The 24,010-nt window shown below is 44.9% G+C and overlaps 1 protein-coding gene and 1 long non-coding RNA gene across 5 annotated transcripts in view; both read left to right on the forward strand.

Moving 5' to 3' along the window:
- XPNPEP1 (X-prolyl aminopeptidase 1) overlaps positions 1-24,010 on the forward strand; it is a 54,562-nt gene that overhangs the window by 12,056 nt on the left and 18,496 nt on the right. For all 4 annotated transcript variants that reach the window (XM_070221206.1, XM_023639715.2, XM_023639717.2 and 1 more), the window contains 6 exons: positions 963-1,087; positions 15,094-15,157; positions 16,350-16,454; positions 19,975-20,067; positions 20,400-20,543; positions 22,287-22,382. In XM_070221206.1, the coding sequence (XP_070077307.1) occupies positions 963-1,087; positions 15,094-15,157; positions 16,350-16,454; positions 19,975-20,067; positions 20,400-20,543; positions 22,287-22,382 (627 nt within the window). The remainder of the gene's footprint in view (positions 1-962; positions 1,088-15,093; positions 15,158-16,349; positions 16,455-19,974; positions 20,068-20,399; positions 20,544-22,286; positions 22,383-24,010) is intronic.
- Positions 4,835-7,089, forward strand: LOC138915352 (uncharacterized). The gene is made up of 4 exons (XR_011421160.1): positions 4,835-4,980; positions 5,119-5,183; positions 6,136-6,244; positions 6,896-7,089. It is a non-coding gene; the product is annotated as an uncharacterized lncRNA (long non-coding RNA).

Here is a 24,010-nt window from a genome sequence, read left to right on the forward strand (position 1 = left end):
TCCTATTTTGTATTTTCTAGAGCTGGTGACTCCAGCGCTAGTTTTATTGGGATGATAGGCTCCTTGGGACCCCTGGGACTTCTTGGGGGCTCAGTTTGAAAACCCTGGATCTCCTCTGCTCTTAGTGAATTTTAGAGGAGAACACAGAGCACTGAGGACCTGGTCCCCTTCTCCATGAGGTTGCACAGCCCATTGATAGTAGGTATTCACTAGAGCACATGACTTAGACTTTTGACTTCTAGTAGACTGACCTTTCTGCTAATCACTAATCTGTGGTTAGCTGTTTAACAAAAAATATAAAACATTTTTTAAAGCAGTCAAACTGAAGCAGTAAAGCACAAGAAGAAAATAAAAATCACTCCAAATCCCTGTAACCAAAGGTAACCACTAATTAACACTTGGGTGACTGGCCTTCAGAAAGTTCCCTCTGCGTATACACATACAGAATTTTCAGTAAGTAAGAACAATCTATGCATGTTCTTTTGTAATCTGTTTTTAATCACCCACCAGTGTTTTGGTTTTCTTGCTAGTTAAATAGAGGTCTGTGTAATTTTTAATGTTTTCATAGTGTACTCTTGCTTGTATTGTAGTTCATTTAACCAATTTATGTGTTTTTCCCCATTTTTTATTACTATAAACAAAGATGAACACATACCTTTGTGCATCTGTTTATCTCCTTAGATAAAATCCTAGAAGTGAAAGAGGTAACTGATATTTGGAAATGATTATTAATAGCTCAACTTTTCTTGCCACAAATGGCTGTTTGGAAGTGATATTTAAGAACTGTGAACTTCAGAGTTTCTGGCAGCTTTGCTTTTGGTCTGGTGGTGGCGTGGTCAGTTTGAAGACCCAGCTGGGGGTGGGGTAGAACATCGCAGATGCTTCTCTAGGGCTCCCTTTAAAGTAGTCATTGAGTTGCATGGGGCAGGCTGGTTTTGGAATAAACTTTCCTGTTGTTTCAGACAGCAGAATGGCTCCAAAGGTAACTTCGGAGCTGCTTCGGCAACTGAGACAAGCTATGAGAAACTTGGAGTATGTGACAGAACCTATCCAGGCCTACATCATCCCATCTGGAGATGCCCACCAGGTACTGAGTGGAGATGGGTCACTTATGGAACTCATCGTCCTCTCCTCTCTTTTCATTCTTTTCCTCCAGCCCCAGTGTGTTCATAGGATTCTAGTTGTCAGTCCACAACTAAGCATGTCCTCCAGGGCTTGGCACAGGGACCTTGTCTGGTAGATTCTCACACAGTACTTGTTGATTTGGCCCTGGCTTCCTTGTTTCCAGTAAATATAGCCAGCTTTCAGTAAATTGTGGGAGAATTAATGGACAAATAAAGGGACAGAAGTCTGGACCTTTCTGTCGTTGACATACTTTACCTCATCTTTTCTGTCACATCCTACCCCCAGCAGAATTGTCTGTCCTGCTTCCCTTCTCCCCATCCCTACTGTCTCATCCCTCTGGGACATGGCCAGAAGAGCAGCCAGAAAGTCATCATGGATCTCCATCCTAGCAGGATTTAGGGATGATTCTGTGTATCACTCCCACCTTTCCCCCAACTGCCACCTTTGATGGAAGCAACTCAGTAAGTGCCTTTTTACCTCTGAGAACACTAGTGATCGAAATGTGGGAGAGTTGGGTTTGGAGAGGTGGAGACTGCATGTGATGGGGCTGAGGGGCAGAAGGATGAAAGAATTCTAGTCTACTCTTTTAGGATGTTGTGTCAGCAGGTGTTTGAATGCCTACACCATGGTCATGGTACTGCAGGGTTACAAAGATGAATTTAAGATTGAATTCTGCCTTCACTGTGCTTATGTTTAGTAGAGAGATGAGACAGTATACGAAGTGCTGTTCTTCCAAAGAGTCATCATCTGTACATGTATTTTTTTTTTACAGCCTTTGCGTATGCCTTAGATATGGTACATGACACAAAGATGAAAATGGTCCTGGTCTCAAAGCGTACAGTGTAGTAATGCAGTTAAGATGTGCAAACACGTCTCTATTGCAAAGTGGAATGTGGAAATGGGATCAGTGAAATCTGGACAGAGGTGTGAAACTTCGAGGGTGAGAGCGGAGGATGATGAGGGCTCCATGGGCAGGAGAGGCATTTGAACTGGACCTTGAAGGATGAGTAGAGTTGATAATTAGAGGAGGGGGAAGGGATTCTAGACAGGAGGATTAGTAAGGGCAAAGGCAGAGAAGCAGGGAAGCTTGGAGTGCTTTTCAGAAACAACATGGCAAGTTCCCCTGGCAAAAGCCCGGGAAATAAAGAGCAATAGTGGGAAATATGGTTGGTGTTCTAGGATTCTTTAGTTGCAGGTAACAGAAACCACCTGAAGGTACTTTGAGCAATAAAAATGGTTTATGAGGGTTTAGGGGCAGGGCCACTGCACTGGCACAACTCTAGGTTGTGAATGGTGGTCCCTTGAGTTGTGCAATGTCAGGGCCTCAGATAGGGTGTCTCATGGAACCCGAGGGCTGGAGTGCAGCTGGCTCTTATGAAGAACTTGGATGGGAGGAGTTTCATCTTTTGCTGCAGATCAGTTTCTCTCTTTCTCAGGCAACAAGGTAGATTGTAAATTGCTGGCCACCCAACAGTTCCCACATGTATATCTCTTTATTTCTTACTTTCAAGATACTAGGTTGAGCTAGAACCTTAATCCCAAATCCAGAGGCCTGGATGAGGACTTGATTGGCATACTAGCTTGGTGTTTACCCTTGGTCCTGGTTAGCATGTGTGTGTGTGTCTGTGTGTCTGTGCATACGGTATATGAGATAGCCTGTGGCGCAGATGTGACTGATGAGGGTCCACCCTGATGAAGAGGGTAGCAGATAAGAGTATCACTATAAGTTGAGCGAAGTTCCCAAAAGATGTCCACTTCACTTGGCCTCCTTTCTGCCCTTCCCTAAAGGTGCCAGACCACATGGTAGTGACAATATCAGGCTGTTGTTAACCTGGGGACAGCATCAAGATTGGACTCCTGCCTGGAGACATGAGATTGCCTGGCCTTAAGGGCAAATGAAGGGCCAAAATGGATAACCAAAGGGATTGGGTGATTTGAGTCAACAGCATGAAGTTCAGGATGCTATGATGTTTAGAACGATGTTCCCCAAATTGTATTCTACAGCATTCCTGTTGGGTCTTGTAAGCTCTTTTGCAAAAAATGTATTCAGTAGTCAAGAAAATAGTGAAATGAGTTGAGCCCTTTTTTTGTGTGGTAAGAAAGTTTAACATAAAATTTATTATCTTAACTATTTTAAGTGTTTAGTACAGTAAACTGTATCCATGTTGTTGTGTAACAGATCTCTAGAACTTTTTCATTTCACAAAATGGAAACCCTGTACCCATTGAACAACCCCCCCCCCCCACCTCCCCGGCCAATCACCATTCTACTTTCTATTTCTAAAAATTTGACTACTTTGGGTACCTCATGTAAGTGAAATCATGTAGTATTGTCTTTTTGTGACTGGCTTATTTCACTGAACATAATGTCCTCAAGCTTCATCTATGTTTTAGCTTATGATAGAATTTCCTTCTTTTACTTTCTTTTTTTCTTTTTTTTTTTTTTTAAAGATTGGCATCTAGGCTAACAACTGTTGCCAATCTTCCTTTTCTTTCTTTTTAAGGATTGGCACCTGGGCTAACAACTGTGGCCAATCTTTTTTTTTTCTTTATTTCCCTGCCCCCCCCCCCCCCCCCCACATAGTTGTGTATCTTAGTTGCAGGTCCTTCTAGTTGTGGGATGTGGGACGCCGCCTCAACGTGGCCTGACAAGCGGTGCCATGTCCGTGCCCAGGATCCGAACCCTGGACTGCCGCAGCAGAGCGCATGAACTTAACCACTCGACCACGGAGCCAGCCCCTCTTTTTTTCTTTTTGGAAGAAGATTAGCCCTGAGCTAACGTCTGCGGCCAATCCTCCTCTTTTTGCTGAGGAAGATTGGCCCTGAGCTAAAATCTGTGCCCTTCTCCCTCTATTTTATATGTAGGACGCCTGCCACAGCATGGCCTTATAAGTGGTGCATAGGTCCATGCCTGGGATCCAGACTGGCAAACCCTGGGCTACTGAAGTGAGCATGCTAACTTAACCGCTACACCACCAGGCTGGCCTCTGGATTTCCTTCTTTTTTAAGGCTGAATAATATTTCATTGTGTGTATATACTACATTCTCTTTATCCATTCATCTGTTGAGAACATTTAGGTTGCTTCCACCTCTTAGCTCTTGTGAATAATGATGCAGTGAAGATGGGTGTGTAAATATCTCTTTGAGATCCTGTTTTTGATTCTTTTGAATATTTACCCAGAAGTGGAATTGCTGGATCATATAATAATTCTATTTTTAATTTTTTGAGGAATCACCATGCTGTTTTCCCACCAACATTGCACAAGGGTTCGAACTTCTTCACATCCTTGCCAACGCTTATTTTCTGTTTTTTTGTTTTTGTTTTTGATAGTGCCATCCTAACAGGTATGAGGTAGTAGCTCATTGTGGTTTTGATTTGCATTTCCCTGATGATTAGTGATGTTGAACATGTTTTATATGTTTCTTGGCCATTTGTATATCTTTGGAGATAGGACTATTCAAATGTCTATTCTTTGCTCATTTGAACAGTTTCTTAACTGCGGGACTTCTCAGGACCTTTAATATACTAAAGTGCTCTGTACAACTCCAAGGAGAGGATGTAGTATTCAGCATTTTCCAGACTCAAATGTCCATAGAATTCCGTAGTCATCTCAGAGGTCGTCTAGGGGACTCAGTGTTCCATGGAATTCCTTGGTCTATTGATCCACAATTGTGCTTTTCATATCATGATGGGTTAGAACTTGCTCCTCAAAGAGGTGAGAGGAAGGAGTGATCAGTGTGTGGAGAGGACAGACCACTAGAAATGAGGGTTTTGCTTATAAAAGTGGGTGAAGGGGGAGGTGAGAGAGTATGAGGTGTGGGTATAGGAGAATTAGAAGATTGAGCTGGAAAAGAGGTTTGTGGCACATGAAGAAGCTGTGAGGGCTGAGTACATTAATATTAGATTTAGTAGGCAGGGGGAAGGTGAGGAGAGACTGGTGAGGTTTAGGGTCAAGCTGATAATGGAATTCTTTCGTTCACCTCTATTCTCTAGAATAAACGAACAAGGTTCACCATCTTCATAGGAACAAAATTTCACCTCCATTAAGGACTGGATGAGTAAGTAGGTTGGCCCACACAACTTGGGCCTGAGTCGTAGTAGGAGGCATAGGTAGCAGAGGAGCTGGGCACCCCTGCCTACCCCCCATTTAAGAAGGGCAGACCCTGGCCTTGTCCTCAAGGAACTCCATTTTTCTTCTCCTGCCTGAGCCCCTCTGATGGGCTCTTCCCCACCTCCTGTCAGTCCCAGGCCTCAGTCTTTGGACTTGTGCTCCATGTTACGTGGATTCTCTGTTGGATTCACCAGTGGTGCTTTTCATTTTTCGCTTTTCAAGCATCAGGCAGTTGCCCTGGGCTGATTTGATTGCAGCTGTCCTATCTCATTATTGAGCAGAATGGTGGTTCCTGTGGCTGGAGCACCTTATGGAGCAGTTGGTTTGGGGTCTTCTCCTAGTCCCTGATTGGTCATGGTTCTCCAGAGAGACAGAACCAATAGGATATACAGATGGATATCTATATATAGAGAGAGATTTATTCTGAGGTATTGGCCACTGCAGCATCAGTTGCCCTGGTTCTCAGGCCTTGGGGTTTGGACTGGAACTACACCGCTGGCTCTCCTGGTTCTCCAGCTTGCAGATGGTGCCAGTGATGTAAGTCTCCATCTGAGTCTGAAGGCTTGAGAACCAAGAATGCTGATAACCGAGGGCAGGAGAAGATGGATGTCGCAGCTCAAACAGGAGAGAACAAATTCGCTCTTCCAGCGTCTTTTTGTTCTATTTAGGCCCTCAGTGGATTGAATCATTTCTACCCAGGTGGTAAAGGTGACTTTTACTCAGTCTACCCATTCAAATGTTAATCTCTTCCAGAAACAACCTCACAGACACGTCCAGAAATAATGTTTTACCAGCTAGCTATCTGGGGAATCCCTCAGTCCAGTCAAGTTGACACTTAAAATTAACCATCACAGCCCGCTAGCACACTGTTGACTGAAATTGAGTCTCTCCTCTGAAAGGGGTCTCACAGGCTGTCTTGGAGCCCCAGCCAAAGATTCCTCATAGTTCTGCTTTACTTATGACCCTTCACCTCCAGCGGAGGCCTCATTGTACAGGAAGATTTGACCTGTGAGTATTGCTTGAATTATAAGTTAAAGGTTTCCCGTTAAGGGTGTGTTAGAAGCTTTGTAGTGTTGAATTTCAGTTTCAGTTTTCTTTTGTGAGGAGTCAGGCTACAGTCTATCTGTTTACTAGTAGGGGAGTTCTTGTACCCAAGCCAAGCCAAGCCAAGCTTATCTTGATATTGGTCCTGGGTGCTGTTCCTGAGCCAACTTTTTTTTCCTCATCATAAGACTGGTTTTTGGTCCAATCTCCTGATTTTTAAGAATTCCCTGTCTTTGACATTCGGGTGGGGCCTAATACACCCACCCACAGCAGTTCCTTGTTAAACTTTGGGAATGGCAGTGAGGCTGGCCAAACCACAGGTGATGTTCCAGGCTTTCCCTCAGTGCTTCATCTCCTGGTAATGATCCTGGAATATCAGAGTTGGATGGCTCCTCCCTAGACGAGGAAACTGAGGCTCTAATCCCAGAAAAATCTTTTCCAGCAACATCCTGAAAACACAAAAAGTTAAGCTTGCTTCATATTAGCTGTCACTCTTATAGCAGAAGTCACTGTTTAGGCTTCACAAACTTGTATTATTGTACTCTTGCTGTCCTCCATCCCTTCACCCCCATCATTTTTCTTTTTAATCTTTAACTGTCATTTCTATTGGTGTAGTTTAGCCATCTGCCTTGCAAGGTAGGAGAAGTTGTGTTGTGTTTGACTGGCGCGTGTTTCATGACTACCTGCTCCGGGCTAAGTACTGGGGCAAATGCAGAGGGCAGGCGGTTAGCATATAGGTAAACATGTGCTCTGAAGACTCTCTGGGTTCAGATGCCAGATTTGCTGCTTAACTAGCTGCTTGACCTCAGGCAAGTTATCTCAAATTCCTAAGTGACGGTTAAACTCTCTGAGTCTCCTTTTCTCATCTGCAAAAAGGAGATAGTGACATATCCACCCCCTTGGGCTTTTGTCAGGTTAAATGAGTTAATAGATGTAAATGCTTAAAGCATGTCTTTTACCGAATAAAGCTCATTATATTAGCCGCTATTATAGTTATTATTACTATTATAGAGGTGAATGAGGGAAAGCATCCCCTTAAAGAGATTAAAGAGTAGATAAGCCACGTCACAAATTCTAATACAAAATGGAAACTGGTAATTGTCATAGGAAAGGACTAGATCAGCGCTGTCCAGTAGAAATACGTGAGGCACACATGTGATTTTAAATATTCTCATAGCCGTATTACAAAAAGCAAAAAGAAACAGTGCAGTTAATTTTCGTAATATATCTTATTTACCCCAATATGTCCAAAATTATCGTTTTAATATATCATCAATATAAAAAATTAATGAGAGATTTTACATTCTTTTTTTTTCTCCCCAAAGCCCCAGTACATAGTTGTATATCCTAGTTGTAGGTCGTTGCAGTTCTTCTGTGTGGGACGCCGCCACAGCATGGCTTGATGAGTGGTGTGTAGGTCCACGCCCAGGGTCTGAATTGACAAACACTGGTGAAGCTGAGTGCGTGAACTTAACCACTTGGTCTTGAGGCCAGCCCCTACTTTCTTCTTTTTTATACTAGGTCTTTAAATCTGATGTATATTTTGCATTTACACATCTCAAGTTAAATATGAAATGTTCATTGGAAATATTTGATCTGTATTTAGATTTCACAAAATTTATAGTTGAAAAAATGGACTTACATACCCAAGGTGTTCTAAACATACTTAAAACTTTTCTAATAACTGAATTTGAGCACAGTTTTAAAATTCACATTTAAATTAATTAAAATAAAATTAAACATTCAATTTCTTGGTCACATTACCCACATTTTGAGTGTTGAGTAGCCACGTGGTTGGTAGCTTCTGTAACGGACAGCACAGATTTAGTTAATGTGTGGACAGAATTCATAGGTGAGAGGGCACATTTTAAGCTGGCAGGATCAAGGAAGGCTTCATGGAAGAACTCTGTTTAAACTGAATGTGGAAAGGTAGAAGTTAGATGCTTGTAGATAGAAAGGTACAAGAAATACCATGAGCAAATCCATGGTAATAGGAGAATAGGAATAATGATACCTTGAAAAAGAAAGAAAAATAAGGGCCTGGTTAAGGCCACTCATGAGTGACCCGTGACTGGTCATGGGTGGCCTTGACCACCGGAGTCAGGAGTTTAGGTTTTTGTCAGATAGTAGGGACTCATTGAGGGTCTTTGAACAAGAGAGTGACATGATCAGTCAGAGGGAGCAGTGTTTAGTATGGCTTGGGGAAGGGAGACACTGGGAACTGAGAAACCTTTAGGAGACCATTTTGGGGTCCCAGAGTCAGGGTACAGAGGGCCTGGACTTGGGTGCTGACCTAAGGAGCAGAGAAGAAGAGAAGGGTTTGGAGGAGAAGCAGTAGAACACAGATGGAGTGTGGATCCTGCAGGCAGATGGCAGAGGGGATTGGGAGGTTTGGAACCTGAGAGTGTTTGTGCTGCCGTCTACAGAAAGGAATGAGAAGTCTCCATTCCTTGTTTTGATTCCTGTGGAGAGGAGGGGCATAGTTGGGGTGACTGTTAAGTGAGTTTCTGCCAGTACTCTGAGGACAAAGAGGAAGGCTTCATGTGTGACCTGCCACAGCAGCCTCCTCAGTAATAGAGAGGCTGCTGTTCTCTGTGGCTCTTGTTCCTAATTGTTTCATTTCAGGCTAGATTCAGGGCTGATGGAATTTCTCCTATGGATAGGGGAGGGAGGGAGTTGGAGAAATGAAGGGGAATCTTGAATTCTTTCCTTTGTGTACTTTCCAAAACACAAATACACACACCCACACAGTGTTCCATGCTACAGAGAAAACGCACCCCAAATGCATAATTGCGCAATGACTTGGCACTTCAGGGGTCTGCTTCTCTTTGTCCTCTGCAACTCTAAGGGTTTTTTCTTTGTAAACTCAGCACAAGTGTTGTGGTATTAATGAGTCTGGGCCCAGGGGGACTTTTACAGTGAGGATTTGTCCATTCTCTCTGGGAATCTGGATACTTTCATATATCATCTAAATCAAATGTTGAGATGTGTGGGTACCACTGGCCTCAAACCAGGAGAATCGTTGGTTGGGGCTAGAGCTTTGCCAGCACCAACTTGCAGAAATCTGAATTCTTCATCCTCCCATCTGTAAGGCCCCATATTTCCACTCTTAGGCTCAGCTTAGTCAAAGGGTCACGCTCTGTCAGGGGTGACTCTGCCAACTTGAGTTTTTGGCTGTTTATGGTTCCTCCTACTGGAAGACATGAGTCAGATTTTCCCAAACTCTTTGGATCCTACTCCCATTCCTCCTGGAGTCGGCTTCCTGTTTTGTTTTGTATTTCTTTAACAGGCTCTCTCCTGGGGTAGAGTAGTGATTTTTATCCCAGAGTGATTTTATCTATTGTATTAATTAGAGTAATGCTAAGTGTGTTAACACAGCTCAAAGTTTCAGTGGCCTGGTATCATGGAGCCTTATTTCTTGTTCATGTAGCAGTCTAGAGTAGGTGTTCCTGATTGGTGGGTGACTTTCTTCTACTAGGAAGAAGGTGATTCAGGGATCCAGGCTCTTTCCATCCTTTGGTGCCACCATTCCAGCAGGAGGAAGGGGAAGGAGTATGGAGAGGGCATACCCATTTTTAACTTGCCGTGACTCAGAAATCATCTCCCACCCACATTCCATTGGTCAGAATGAGTCGTGTGACCTCAGCTAGATGTAAGGAAGCCTGGGAAATGAAGTTCTGGATGGGAAACCATTTTCTAGTAACTGTACACTAAGGAAATGTTTGGTGTGAATGTTTGGACAGCTGTCTGTTTTTCCCACATACCTTGACTAGGTTTCATTTAAGACAGAAGAAAATACCAAAGACTGGGAGTTACCTGATATTTAGAAACAGGTAGCCCTTGTCTTCATTCACAGTCTAACCTCTGGGACTTCCTGTGGACACACAGCCATTTAGTCATTTGGTTTTGTTTTTGTTAAGAACCCAATATGTCTGAGGCCCTGTGCCAGGCTCATGGCTTACAGGGGTGAAGGGTTGGAGAGGTGGAAAGATGTCACGCCAGCATGGGCCCTAATAACTTTAGACACGCTTATTTTGACACTCAGCCATCATCCTTGCTTGCCCTATTCCATCTGCGTGTGGCCATGTTGGCCCACTCTTCTTAAAATCCAGCTCTGGTCGTGTCATCACCCCCTCTTGAAGTTTTATTCTGTCTCTAGAACTTGCAGGATAAAGTTCAAGCCTCTTAGTTGTGATGTGTGAGGTCCTTGACCATTGTCTTCAGCCTGCCTTTGGCAAGAATCTCTGCGGCCACTCCCTTCAACTTTCTGCCCCAGTAATCAGGCTTATTAGCTCCCTGTCTCCCTACAGACCTCTTGCTTCTGCACTTTCTCACACCTTTCCCTTCTCTGGATTGCCTCCTGCTTCTCCTCTCCTATCTGTGGTGGCCCAGGTCAAAGCTCTGAGCTCAGCCTATCCATGGATTCAAGGCAGATCTGAGCATCCTTGAAACGATAGCAAATACCGTATCGCATATTCAGCATAGTTTATGTGACTCTTTATTAGGGCTAACGTTTCATGGATATCTGACTTATTTTGCTGGCTGATTGTCTACTCTGAGAAGAAAACTTTCTTATGTTTCCTGTGGAATCTAACTCATTGCCTGGTGCATTACTAATAAGTGCTGCAGTTTATCAAAAGCTTAGTGTGTGCTAATTGCTTTATGTCACAACTCAACCCTCCAACGTGGGCATTATTATCATCCCCATTTTACAGATGAGGAAGTTGAGCCCTAGATTTACCCAGCTGGTAATGGGGGGAGCCAGGCTTGAACATAGGTTTGACTCTTGAGTCTAGGAGAGTCTATTTTGTGGTTGACGCAGGTAGAGGTAGATACGGAGCATACTTGTGTTGCTTGTTCTCTCAGAGTTCATAATCCAGTTGTGCAGACCAGATGTGCACAGTCTCTGTACAGAATAACAGGTTGCTTGGCAGCATGGCAAGGGCCTGGGCTTTTCAAAGTCAGACCTGAGAGATCAAATCTCGACTCTGCCACTTGGAGCACTGGTGCCTTGGGGAAGTAAGTAATTTACTCTGAGCTTCATTTTTTTTCAATCTGTAAGTGGGGAGGATGATACCTTCCAGATCTGCTGTTAGGATTAGAATTAGAGGAAATGAATATAGTTACTGGCAACTCATAGATGTTTAACACATCTTAGCCAATATAATTGGTTATCATCATCGAAGGCAGGGCATGGATAAGTGCCAGTGTGGATGGCCCTGTAAAATTCAGAGATGTGGGATGTCTCTGAAAGCTGGAGTGGGTTAGAAAGCTTTGTGGAAGAGGGCGCGTTTGAGCTGGGTTTTGAGAGGTAGCTAAGGCTTTTCTTTCCCCCCAAAGTTTACAGATGTGCTTTATTTGGCTGTGTATTATTGATTGTTTGAATTAGATGCCAACATTTAAAAGCTGGGTCATCTCTCATAACACACATATTTTTAGCTGCTCCTGAAATACTGAAGGTTGGCAGTGTGTGGCCTGCATTCCAGCATGACAGGAATCATAGCTGAGTAGGAGCAGCTCTCTAGGAAAGATACCCCCTTGTCCTGCTTTGCTTGTTCGGTTTACCTGCCTGTATGCTAAGTCATTTAAGTTTGAAACCTCGGTTATAATCCCTTCTGGTCCTTTCCTATTGGATAATGTATTAGTTTCTTATTGCTGCTGTAATAAACTTAGTGGCTTATGACAGCACAAGTTTATCATCTTATGGTTCTGGAGGCTTGGAGTCTACAGTGGGTCAGCAGGGCTTCGTTACTTCTGAAGGCTCCAGGGGGAGAAGCCATTTCCTTCCCTTTTGTGGTTTCTAGGCTTGTAGCCTGTCCTCCATCTTCAAAGAGATGGCTAAGGTTTTAACTAGGTTGCAGGAAAAAGGCTCATCTCTCCTTCTGCTTGTTCATTTATTCAGCAAATATTGGTCGAGGACCTACTTTGTGTTAACTGTGCTGTGTACAGGGACAGTGACAAACAAGACAGACAAACACCCTGATCTCATGGAACTTACATTCTGGGGAGTGGGAGGAGGCAGGGCAATACAATAACAATGTCAAAAAGTTCATCAAGAAGAGAAGCATCTAGAAAAATATGCTATACAGAGAGGTGAAAGAGGCCAGGTGGCTACTTGGTTGGGTAGTCCAGGCATATCTCACTGCAAAGTTGATATTTGATCTGAAATGTAATGTTGAGAAGGAGCCATGCCACGTTCCAAGAGAGACTTTTATAGGCACAGGAAGAGATGTGCAAAGGCCCTGAAGCAGGAATGAACTTGGAAAGTGGGTGGTGTAGCTGGAGCATTGGGAGTGGCAGGAGAGTGGGAGGAGAGTTCTGAGAGGACAGCAAGGCCAGATCAAGTGGTGCCTTGGAGACTGGAGTGGGGTTTGGATTTTATCCTAAATATGATGGGAAGCCATTGGTGGGTTTTGAGCAGAATGCTAACATGATATGAGAGAGACAGATATTTTGAAAAGCTCCCTCTGAGTGAATGTGAAGAATGGATTGTAGGGGCAGTGGTCCAGGTAGAGATGTGGAAGCTTGGACTGAGTGCTGGTATTAGAGATGGAGAGAAATGGATGGTTTTGGAGAAAAAGCCAACAGCTGTGCTTCTTTATGCCTTTTTCCTGTCATGCTACAACTTTGGTTCATTTTAGACCTTTTGCTCTTCTTTAGAGAGAATATTCCTGGGCTTTGCCAGCTTCATGGCTGGGGGAAGAAGAGTGGGAGGCCTGGGCCCAGTGCTTGTTTGGCTTCTGCTGAGCCTGTTGGTGTGGAGGTGACAGCTTCAGTCAGCGATGTCTTTCTGGCATGTTGACCACTTTAGGTCATGTCTAGACATTCTTGCCCCTGACCTCATCTTGATCCCAAACCAGACATGTCCACCTGCTGTTAATTCCACCTCCCTTTGGAGAAACCCGCCTCCTGCCTTTGCTGATGGGCAGCTCTAGGTAAATCCCTGTGGGTGCCCTTTGCCTCTGCTCAGGCTTGCCCAGATAGGGGTGGGGCATTCCCCAAGAACTGTGTCCCTGAGTGGAAGAGTCCAACTGGGCCAAGATCAGCAGTATCTTCTCTGCTGGCCGTTTGCCAGCGTCCTTGCTGTGTGTCACAGGTGGGAGAGCCCCAAGCCAGGGGAGCAACCTCCTTGTTGGTTGCGAGTGTTATCTCTGTGTCTTTCCCATTGTGCACTATGATTTTTAGCACAAGACTTATTTTTACTTGTTTTTTCCCAGCCTCTTTGATGCTTTTTCACCATTCGGGAAGGAGAGGTTAATAAGCTCTCTTCCATTGCGTGTACACAGCACTTTCAGGTTTCTGGTGAGCTGTTTTAAACATTAACCTACTGTTCCTCACAACTATCCTAATAGAAGGGTGAGAACCCTCCTCCCGCCCATTTTTGCCTTTTTTTTCAGTCTTGCTCCCAGTGATTCTTGGGTTAATAACCAAATGAGGATTCTACAGTTCATAAATGATGCTGGTGACCATTTCTTTCTGTGTCCTTAGTGCTGTCCATTAAATGTCCCTGTATGTTTTGGGGATAAAACGTGTACCTGCTGTTGCTTTTAGCAATCTGAAATGACCCGTTTTAGAAACGAGGAACTGAGGCTGAGAGAGGTAATGAGAGTTGTTTCAGACCACATAGCTGGGCTGCTAGAGGGCAGGTGTGGTCCAGAGCCCTGTCAAGATTCTTTCCTGGCTCTTTTAGCATCTCCAAGGTTACTGGTCCTGTGGCTGGTGTGAGGCTGTGATTGCAGCTGCCTTGGTAAAAGGGGCATTTCTCACCTACACGGCAGGAATGAAACTTGGGCACCTTTGTATTCCTATATCATGTTGGCCAAATGCCTTGGGGTCTATAGCAGTGTCATTCTCTATGAAACATTCTTAATCTTATAGCTCGGGAGAAACCTGCTAACAGTAGAAAGAGCAGTGGCTCTGGTCTAATCAGACCAGATCCTGGCCCTGCTATTCGCCTGTCAGAGGGCAAGTTACTTACTGATTCTGTCTTCACACCTTGGTTTTCTCATTGTCCTGGAGAGGCGTTATGACAATGAGAGATGATTTGTCACATGGGGGCAGCATGGCCTAGGGCTTCAGACTCGAGGCTTTGGAGCTAACTGCCCAGATCCAAATCCTGCCTCTGCTGCTTACTAGCTTATGACTTTGGGCAAGTTACTCAACTTGCTGTGCCTCACTGGCTGTTACCAAAATCTGCACGCCTGGGCCTCCTACCTCTGCCCAGGAATGAGAACCTCCTACTTTCTTTAGTCCCTAACCCCCTTCCATTCAGAGGCCAGGGATTATCAGCTGGGAAGGACCTGGATTTGGACATGACGTTTAATTTTGCTGAAGCCTCCTGGGTTGGAGGAAGTGTTTCCCCTGGTTCCCTAACAGGAAGGGACAGGATCAGTGTGGGAGCAATTGGTGATGCTGCTTTGGATGGAGACAAACAGGAAGTTCAGAAACAAGCTAATACCTGATTAGAGAATTATTGACACTTAAAACAGAAATACAGCCTTACTTTTCAGAAAAATAACAGATGCCTAAATGTCAGTGGCAAAGAAGGGAGAAGGCTCTTGGTTTGTTTTTTGAGTAAGATCCCAGTGAGGAAATAGAGGCTAAAGGCTCAGCTCTTTTAGCTTGTAATTAATAGGGTCTTCTGCTGTGTGCACTAATTTTTGTTTTCTAAATGTTCAGCTTGCCTTTTCAGCTAGACTGTCAGTTCCTTGAAGGCAGGTGCCAAGGATTCACCAGCCTTCTTAGTCCCTCCTGGGCCTATAGTTGACACGTGACTGATTAAGGTCCAATTTGTCGTCCTGTTTGTTTTCCAGAGTGAGTACATTGCTCCGTGTGACTGTCGACGGGCCTTCGTTTCCGGATTTGATGGCTCTGCGGGTGAGTCGCTAAATTCGCTCTCTGTTCTTTATATACTTTTGTTCAACTCCCAAAAATAACTGTCCTGAGTTTCAGCCTGTGATTTGAACCGAAAAGAAAATGCAAACGAGACGTTCCCCATTGAGCCTCTGCAGAAAGGTGTGAGTTCCCAGCATCCCCCATCTCCCTAAGGTCACCTTTTAGTGACTCTTTTCTCTATGCCTTTGCTTTTAAGGTTTTAAAAAATTTTTATTTAAAAAAATGTTTTTGAACTTTTTGTTGGATATAACATACATACAGAAAATCATATCAAATAAACTGAATATACCTGTGTAACTAGCATTCCAAATAAGAAATGGGACACTAACAGCACCCCGTAACACCCACCTTAGCTTACTGGTCCTGTGTAATTCTCCAAGTGCTTGGCTTTGGTTTTTCTGGTTTCACTTTCAGTTTAGATGACAAAGGTTAACGTTGGCCTACACTGGTGCCCCATCCTAACTTTTCCAAAACTCTTGTGCCCTTGAGATTTAGGGTCACTTTCTCCCCTCAGACTCCCATCCCTGAAGCTAGGTAGGCTTGGTGAGTGCTCCTCTCTCTCACAGTTAGCCCACTGCTTCCTTTGATGTAAGTGGTTTTGTTGGTTGGCCCGTCAGGATTGGTTTTGCCTGACACCTCTGCTGAGAGCCCTGAGTTCTGCCAGGTCCCTGGGAACTGAAGGCAGGCAGATGTGGGAGGCATGAACTTCCTGCTGGTGACTGCAGACTCACCGTGAACTCTCACAGGGTCTGGTTGGTCTGTTTTGGGAAAGGCGAAAGAGCCCCTTTAGGGTGTCTGGTGGAGCAGATCACTGTGATCACTGCACAGGAACCATTTCCACCTCTGTCTTGCTGATTATGAGGCCATTTTGGCCATACGTCTGCAGTCCTCTGTTCTGGCCTTGACTCATGCTGTACAAGTTGGGTACTAGGCTGTCTCAGGACTGTTTTCTTCAGAGCTTGACCCACACCCGGTTCTCAGTGGTGGTGTCTTTTCTTGCCTGGAGGTTTCCTTGGAGTCAAGGCCCCATCTGCCCCACTAGAGTAGTGGTAGGAGGCTTGGAACCACACAGGACCTGGTGCCTCTCACTGTGCTTGCCCGCCTGCTGCCATTTTGTGCAGCTTCTGGGTGATTGTCTGAAACTTTTCTCTTTTTTTTTGGTCCCCTGCTCCAGGCACGGCCATCATCACAGAAGAGCATGCAGCCATGTGGACTGATGGACGCTACTTTCTCCAGGCTGCCAAGCAGATGGACAGCAACTGGACGCTCATGAAGATGGGTGTGTAGAGGCATGGCCAGCCCAACCTTAGTTGGGCAGCTTTAGGAAGGGACCCTAGAGCTCCTCAGGGTGTCTGGATCGTAACCCTTGTGTGAGGTCATGGACCCTTTTAAGAATCCAAGGTGTCTTAGTGTGCTTGGGCTGCCATAACAAAATAACACTGGCTGGGTGGCTTAAACAACAGAAATTTATTTTCTCAGTTCTGGAGGCTGAAGTCCAAGATCAAGGTGCTCCCATCATCAGGTTCTGGTGAGAGTTTTCTTTCTGGCTTGCAGACAGCTGCCTTCTCACTGTGTCCTTACGTTGCAGAGAGAGAGAGGGATCTCTCTTTCTCTTTTTAGAAGGCCACCAGTCATGTGGAATTAGAACTCGACCTTGTGACTTCGTTTAACTTTATCTCCCAAAACCCTTGTTTCCAAAGAGAGTCACTTTGGGGATTAGAATTTCAACATATGAATTTTGAGGGGACACGAGGCAGTTCGTGGCACAAGGAAAACCAAGAAAATGGTGTGCATGCTTGTATATACACACCACTGTGTGTTCAATTTTGGAAGGTCCTGGTTCAAGATACTCATTTTAGTGAGGGGAAGCCTAGGGCCAGAGAGGACAGTTGATGTGCTGCAGGTCGCACAGTTTGGAGGGCATTTGACTTGTGCGCTGGGGGCCTTTCCACTGCTCTTTCCTGCCTCGTTTCCGAGTTAGATAAAAATGAGGGGCCACTGGCAACAGAAGCTAGGAACTTGTCCCCCTGAGGATCTCTGTGAGGTCAGGACTCGCTTCTGGCAGCTCAGCTTTGGCAAAGAGCAGTGCGCAGGACAAGAGCAGGGGTCTGGAACTTTCTTGGGTAAGTTACTTCACTTTCAGTGCTTCAGTTTCCTCATCTATAAAATGAGGTGATAACAGTAAGTAGCACATAAAGTGGTGAGGATTAAAGAAGTAATATTTGGAAAGCATAGAGCTCAGTGTTTATAAACTAATAAGTGTGTGTGTGTACTCTGGTTTTTCGTTTAATTTTGTGCTGTGTGTATTTTTCCTTGTCTTTAAGATAGTCTTTAGATACTTGGTTTTAGTGATTGTACAAAGGTCTCTTCTTCCTGAATTTTGAACTTGAGGAACAGAAGATGAGGAGGGAAAAAAGGGGGCTACTAGGCTGAGGGAGGAAGAGGAGATGAGGCAAAGCACCTCATGTGTCTTCTTTGTTGTAGGAAGTAATGAGGAAAGCAGGTTGTCACTAGACTCTCAGTTCGGGGACAGAGGACTGTTGACACTGAGATGAATTGAGACGGAGATGCAAGCAGCTGGCCGACAGGGTGTGTGTGCACCCCACACTCTCCGTATACGTAGATATCTGTTGTTTGTCTCAGGGAGGAATTTGGAATGTTTTTGTCCTGGCAGTGGACTGATTTTAAATTTTTATTTCTCAAAAATCTTTTTAGAAATACAAAATACCAAAGCTACAGGTGGATTATTGCCACAACTAAATTGTCCCCCCTACTTGCTCACTCACTGTCTCACACACACACACACACACACACACACGTACACACACACACATACATGCAGAGGCATTTGGGGCTGTGGGGCTGTTATAAATGGATAGGCTTGTGGCCTTTAAACTTTTTGATTGCATGCCTCTGTTAATGGCCTATACATCCTCAACATATATGTATATTTGTTTATATGTTATATATATGTGCTAGTGTCCATCTGTATTTCAAATATGAACAAAGAAAAAATAAATACAGATAAATGTTCTAATGCTTTCTGCTTGTACCCCAGTGGATCATTTAGTGTGCCCCTGGGGTGTCGGAGTCCCTCTTTGGGGCCCACATCTCTGGCTGTCAGGTCTGTTTGCTCTTTGGGGGTCAGAGCGTCAGAGGAGCAAATACTGTCAGTCAGCCTGTTCCCTAAAGTGGTATGTGGCAGCCCCGGAGGGTGAGTCCTCCTCCCTTGAAGCCCCTCCCTAGTTTGCTGTCTCTTCCCTAGGCCCGCCTTTCCTCAGGCATCTCTCCTGTGTGGGGAGATTCTGGTGGGTTTGGTTGGTGAGTGATTCATCCCTGGGGTTGACAGCCAAATATCTGTCTGCGAGGAAAAGACATGACTTCAACCTGTGAAAGTTGTACAAGGGACATTAAGAGAAGCATCATTAATAAATGGCTTTATTTAGTGGTTTGAAAAAAAAGATGAAAGAATCAAATAGCAAAATAACAACTCAGTGCCAGCTTTTGGGCAGGTTTTTAGAACTGAGATTCATGAGATCATTTCTTTATAAACCTTGGCACTTCCCTTCTCTGGTTATGTGGTTATCAGTAGTAGTCAGTAGAGAAAATAGTAATGATAAGTACTATTTTAGAATATTTGAACTTTCACTCTAAATATACATGTATTTCACCAGGATTTTTTTCTTTTTTAAAGAACCCATGGCATTGGCCAACACCAAGTATTGCTAAGGAGGAATTTTTGTGTGTGTGTGTGTGTGTGAAGATTGGCCCCGAGCTAACATCTGTTACCAGTCTTCCTCTTTTTCAAAGCACCCCGGTACATACCTATATATCCCAGTTGCAGGTTCTTCTACTTCCTCTACGTGGGATGCTGCCTCAGCATGGCTTCATGAGTAGTGCTAGGTCCGCGTCCAGGATCTGAACCGGTGAACCCCGGGCCTCCAAAGCACAGTACACAAACTTAACCACTTGGCCTCAGGGCCAGCCCACACACCAAGATATTAATTGTTTAGTAAAAATCTGATTAGGTAAAAAGTATATATCCCAAACATAGAAGATGTTGGCTTAGATTAAAGAAAAAACTGGAATATAAAAAATAACTTGAGTTCCTTCCTTGAAGCTTGTTTGGTGTCCTATGACTAGGCTCTTAGAAACAGAAGGGCTGTTTGCTCTTGGGAGTTGCGGAGTGCAGGGAGCCATGTTAAAGATGGTAATTGCGGCTGCCTGTGTGTCCTTAAAATCTTTGGGAAGATTTCTTTGCCGCCAAGACTTCTGTTGAGTCTTCCAGACAGGCTGGTGGTGGGGCAGGGGCCTTCTCTCTGCTGCTGTGCCTTTCAATGAGGGGAGGGTACCCTGGCGTGTGTTCCCCTTACCTGGTGTGAGATGTGAGGGAGGCCCCCAATTCCAGCCTTCACCAAATCACCCCCGAAATTGTCGTCAAGTGAGTAGTAGTAAAGTGACCAAAGGCTGGTGAGATGATCTTCGAGATGACACCATGTACCTATGCTTCGTTGATTCGTAGGATGTCGTTTTTATCAGGAGTCAAATGAAAATCTTTCCTTTTTTTTTTTCTTCTGTCTTAACCTTTACCTTATGCTTTCCTTATACACCGTTTTACAGTTCTTGGAGCCTTCCAGGATTAAGGGAGATTCAGTCTTTCCAGGTGCTGCCAGTCTACCTTAAAGAAGGTGCTTAATAAAGACCCCACTATCAGGATCTCAGTGAATTGCTTCTTCCTGGGCAGGACAAGGAGCTTGGGCCCTCTGGGAGTTGTTTCTTATCAGTTCCTCCCTCCGTAGGTCTGAAGGACACACCAACTCAGGAAGACTGGCTGGTGAGTGTACTTCCTGAAGGATCCAGGGTTGGTGTGGACCCACTGATCATTCCTACAGGTGAGTGAGCTTGGGTCCTTCCAGCTTGGGTGAGGAAATGGCTTCTAGACACCTTTCCATCCTCCTTGTTTGCTTGTGGGGTGTGAAACATTTGGGGGCTCAGCATGACTTGATGTCACGATAAAGGTCAAAGTGAGGAGAAGAGTTCTGACCTAGAGGCCGGAGAAGGTCGTTGGTGGTGATGTCCTTTTACAGTTACTCATCCTGCACAGCCAGCTCTGGGCCACAGGAGGATGCTTTCAGAAGGCGCCAGGCTCTCAAGGCTCTGCTGCCTGCCTCAGCTGAAATGGGCATTCAGTTCATGTGTGGCTGGGCCACGTGTTTCTTCCCAGATTACTGGAAGAAGATGGCCAAGGTTCTGAGAAGCGCCGGCCACCACCTCATTCCTGTCAAGGAGAATCTTGTGGACAAAATCTGGACAGACCGTCCTGAGCGCCCATGCAAGCCTCTCCTTACGCTGGGCCTGGATTACACAGGTCAGAACTGTGCTGCACCCAGTGGGGCCCCCAGCCATCGTCCCCTCCACCTGTCGCCATGGTCTCCATCCCAGACCTGTGAGTCAGCCATGCTTGAGCTGATGGGAGGATTTTGCCATGCACCTCCCTGCCCCCCATTCCGCCCCCCCCCCCCCGGCAAGGTGGGGCATTTGATGAAAGCAGGCCACTTCTCCACTGCCGTTGGCATAGTTGATTGTTGCACTGTTCTTTCGGGCAGACCTTTAGTGCTGCTGAGAGGCTTTTTTACCACTTAGTTGCTAACTGCCCCTGTGACATGTCTGGTATGGAAACAGAGCCTAGAGTTTTCTAGGTTGCATTTCATTTTCTTCTGCAAGTTTTTGTAGGTTTACCTTCCGAGGCGTCCTGCCCTCCCTTTTGTACGTTCTGCTTTAGAGGCTTTGGGGCGTGGGTGGGTTTCTTTGGCCTGTGTGATAGTGGTAGGTGAGGAGCAAGTTCTGTGACCCATTTGCAGGAGACCAAAGTGAGGATTTATGGAACAGTGAGGGGTGCAGAGAGAGGCCTGGGAGATGGGGCTGCAGGGGAGGGAGCCTTGCTGTAGAAACAGAAGAGGAGAGGTGGATGGGGATGTCTGGAATGTAGGCAGATTGCCCGGAGGGATCCTGGGAAGAAAGCATTACAGCCCAGACTCTCAGCCAAGTTTGAAACAGCATTCCTGAGCTGATCTTCAAAGCAGCATTTGCTTGTCAGGGCAGTCCCCAGCTTGCCTTCCTTGTGGCACCCTCACTGGAGGGTATCGCAAATTAGGGGGGTAGGTCCAGTGAGTGGCCCAGGGTCAGCTACACATTTTCCATCACCATGTTTTGAATTCTTTTTAACTGAAGCAGAGGCTCTGACCTATTGTTTGTAGGAGAGAGGCGAGCACATATTGCTGGTAAGACTTCTGTTCGGCAAACACTTGAGCGCCTGCTACATGCAGGATACCGTGCTAGGTGCTGGGTGAATAAGATAGATGCCTACCCTGTTCACGGGTGGCTATAACCTGAATCACAGGTGCTATTTCGTGGTGGGCTGGGATGGTGTTGGGGTGAGCTGCTCTAGGGCCACAATTTCATCCTGGGGAGCAGCAGGGAGGCCCAGCTGTGTCTGACAGGGCAAGTGTGATTTGGAAGTAGTAGTCACAGTGAGTCAGACTGCTGGGAATTCCTAGGTCTTAGCACTGAAAGAGGAGTCTTATGACTCCCAGAATGTAAAGTAGTAAGTGATATTCCCCTGACCTCTAAGGCCAGGTGAGTTTTCTCTTCTGGGTAGTATGTTCTCAAAGCTCCCTGTGCTTCCTCTGTTGCATCAGTCTTTATATAAAAGTGTAAACAATTGTTGGTTTAATTGTCTGTCTTCCTTTCTAGATAGTAAGCCCCATGAGAGCAGGGACTGGGTATCACTCAGAGCTGTAATTGCAGTGACCAGCACAGTGCCTGGCAGATATCTCTGCCTGCGAAGTCTAGATGCTTCATAGATATTTGTTGGGTGAACAAATGAATTAATTTTTCTGGTGAGGCAGTCAGGACTCTCAAAAGTCAACTGGCTTAGGGAGAGTCACACCTCTTGTGTAGGGTTTGAATCCAGGCCTCCTGTCTGCTCAAGTAGCATGTTTCTTTTAAGATGTGGTGCTGGTTAAGAATGTTTGGGATGGGTTCTTTCACTTGGCTCCCGCAGGCCCCTGAGACCCAGGGCTGGAGTCACAAGCACATTTGTTTCTTGCAGGCATCTCCTGGAAGGACAAGGTTGCAGACCTTCGGTTGAAAATGGCCGAGAGGAATGTCGTGTGGTTTGTGGTCACTGCCCTGGATGAGATTGCGTGTGAGTGCTCTGGTTTCTCTGTTTGGGCATGTTACCCAGTCTCTCTTTTGGTGCTCTGGGAATCTGTGTGGTCGTGCCATTCAGCTTTTTGAGTGGCCAGAGAATAAGCCAAAGACTGTGGCACCAAATAGGTATACGATATATAGATAGAGGATAGAGACAGAATTTTGGGGAAAAGGGGAAGGGAATGTAGCCTGGCCTGGAGTAGTTGATGTTAAATCTGTGGTGATGTCTTCCTCTAGCCAGTCTCTTCAGGACTGTGACATCTCTGAGGAAGGACATTTCCTCTATTTTGTGTCTGTCAGCATTCTTGTCTATAGATGTAGAAGTGGGATCATAGGAGATTCTTTTTCTTTCTTTATTCTTTTTCTTTATACCTTTCCCCAAGTTCTTCACAGTGAGAATGTTCTAGAAATATTTCTACCACAGAAAACTCAGCAACTGGAAGTTCTTCACCAAGCCTTTTGATACAATAGCAGTTTCTCAATCTTTAGACCTTAAACCACCCTCATGCAGTTATTCAGTACCTTTTGTCATCTTCTAGAATCTAAAGGAATCTGGTTGAACCTTCCTATTCTGTTTACTGTTTCTGACCGGGTTTGACGCAGGGTTACTGAGAAGAGGGACTGCCTTATCTTTTTATTTTCTCACTGGAGAAAGAGACTCTACCACACAGTGTCCTATTTCTCCAATCTCCAGCCCCAAAGCTTTGTCACATATGTCAGTGATTTATATCCCTAATTAACTTAATAACCTCAGCATCAGAGAAAATAACATATAAAGTTAATTTCTCTCTTTGATTATTGAAAAAACACATTTCCATCGTGGAAAATCTGTAAAATGCAGAGGAAGTAGTAAGAAGAAAAAAAATCACCTATAATCCTGTTACCCACTGTTAATGTTCTGTGCATATATAATTTTGTAGTTTGATTTTTTTAAATGTATTAGTATACTCTAAACATATATAAGCATAATTTAAAGTGAATAGTAAAAATCCCATCATATGGTTATGCCAAAATTTACTTAACCATTCCCCTGAGGATGACTTTTGGGTCATTTCCAATTTTCTCATGATTTTGTTACAAATCTTGGTGCATCAAAATCTGTGTCTTAGTTTCTGATGATTTTCTTCTTCCTATTTCTTGTTGGTTTTTTAGGGGTGGTATTATGAGTTAAAGGGTATGAATGTAGTAGGGGTTTTGACCTTCTTGCCATTTACCTGCCAGAAAAGTTGTTCAGTGGTATATGAATGTGCCCATCTTGCCACACCGCCACCAACCCCAGGTACTATCATTTTTAAAAAAGTGCTAGTCTGATGGGTTAAAGATGTTGCCTCATTGCTTTACTTTGAGAAGCCATTATTTGAAAATAGAGCTTGTACTTTTTACACCAGGGTCTTTTTCACACTCTGATCCTCACTGGAGAGCAAGCGTTAGGCAGCTGGAAGCCCTGGGACCAGAGCTGTGCTCTCTGCTGGCCCCTCTACTTTCTCAAACATACAGTGACCTCACCAGAGGCCCTGACACTGGCTGTAGGTGGGTCCTCCACCCAGCCCTGGTACCACAGCCGACCCAAGGGTGGGCCGCAGGCTCGAGTTTCATTCATGGGCCAAAGCTCCACTGACTCAC

Source organism: Equus caballus, chromosome 1 (genome assembly GCF_041296265.1).
Source record: "Equus caballus isolate H_3958 breed thoroughbred chromosome 1, TB-T2T, whole genome shotgun sequence".
In the NCBI taxonomy this organism is placed as follows: domain Eukaryota; kingdom Metazoa; phylum Chordata; class Mammalia; order Perissodactyla; family Equidae; genus Equus; species Equus caballus.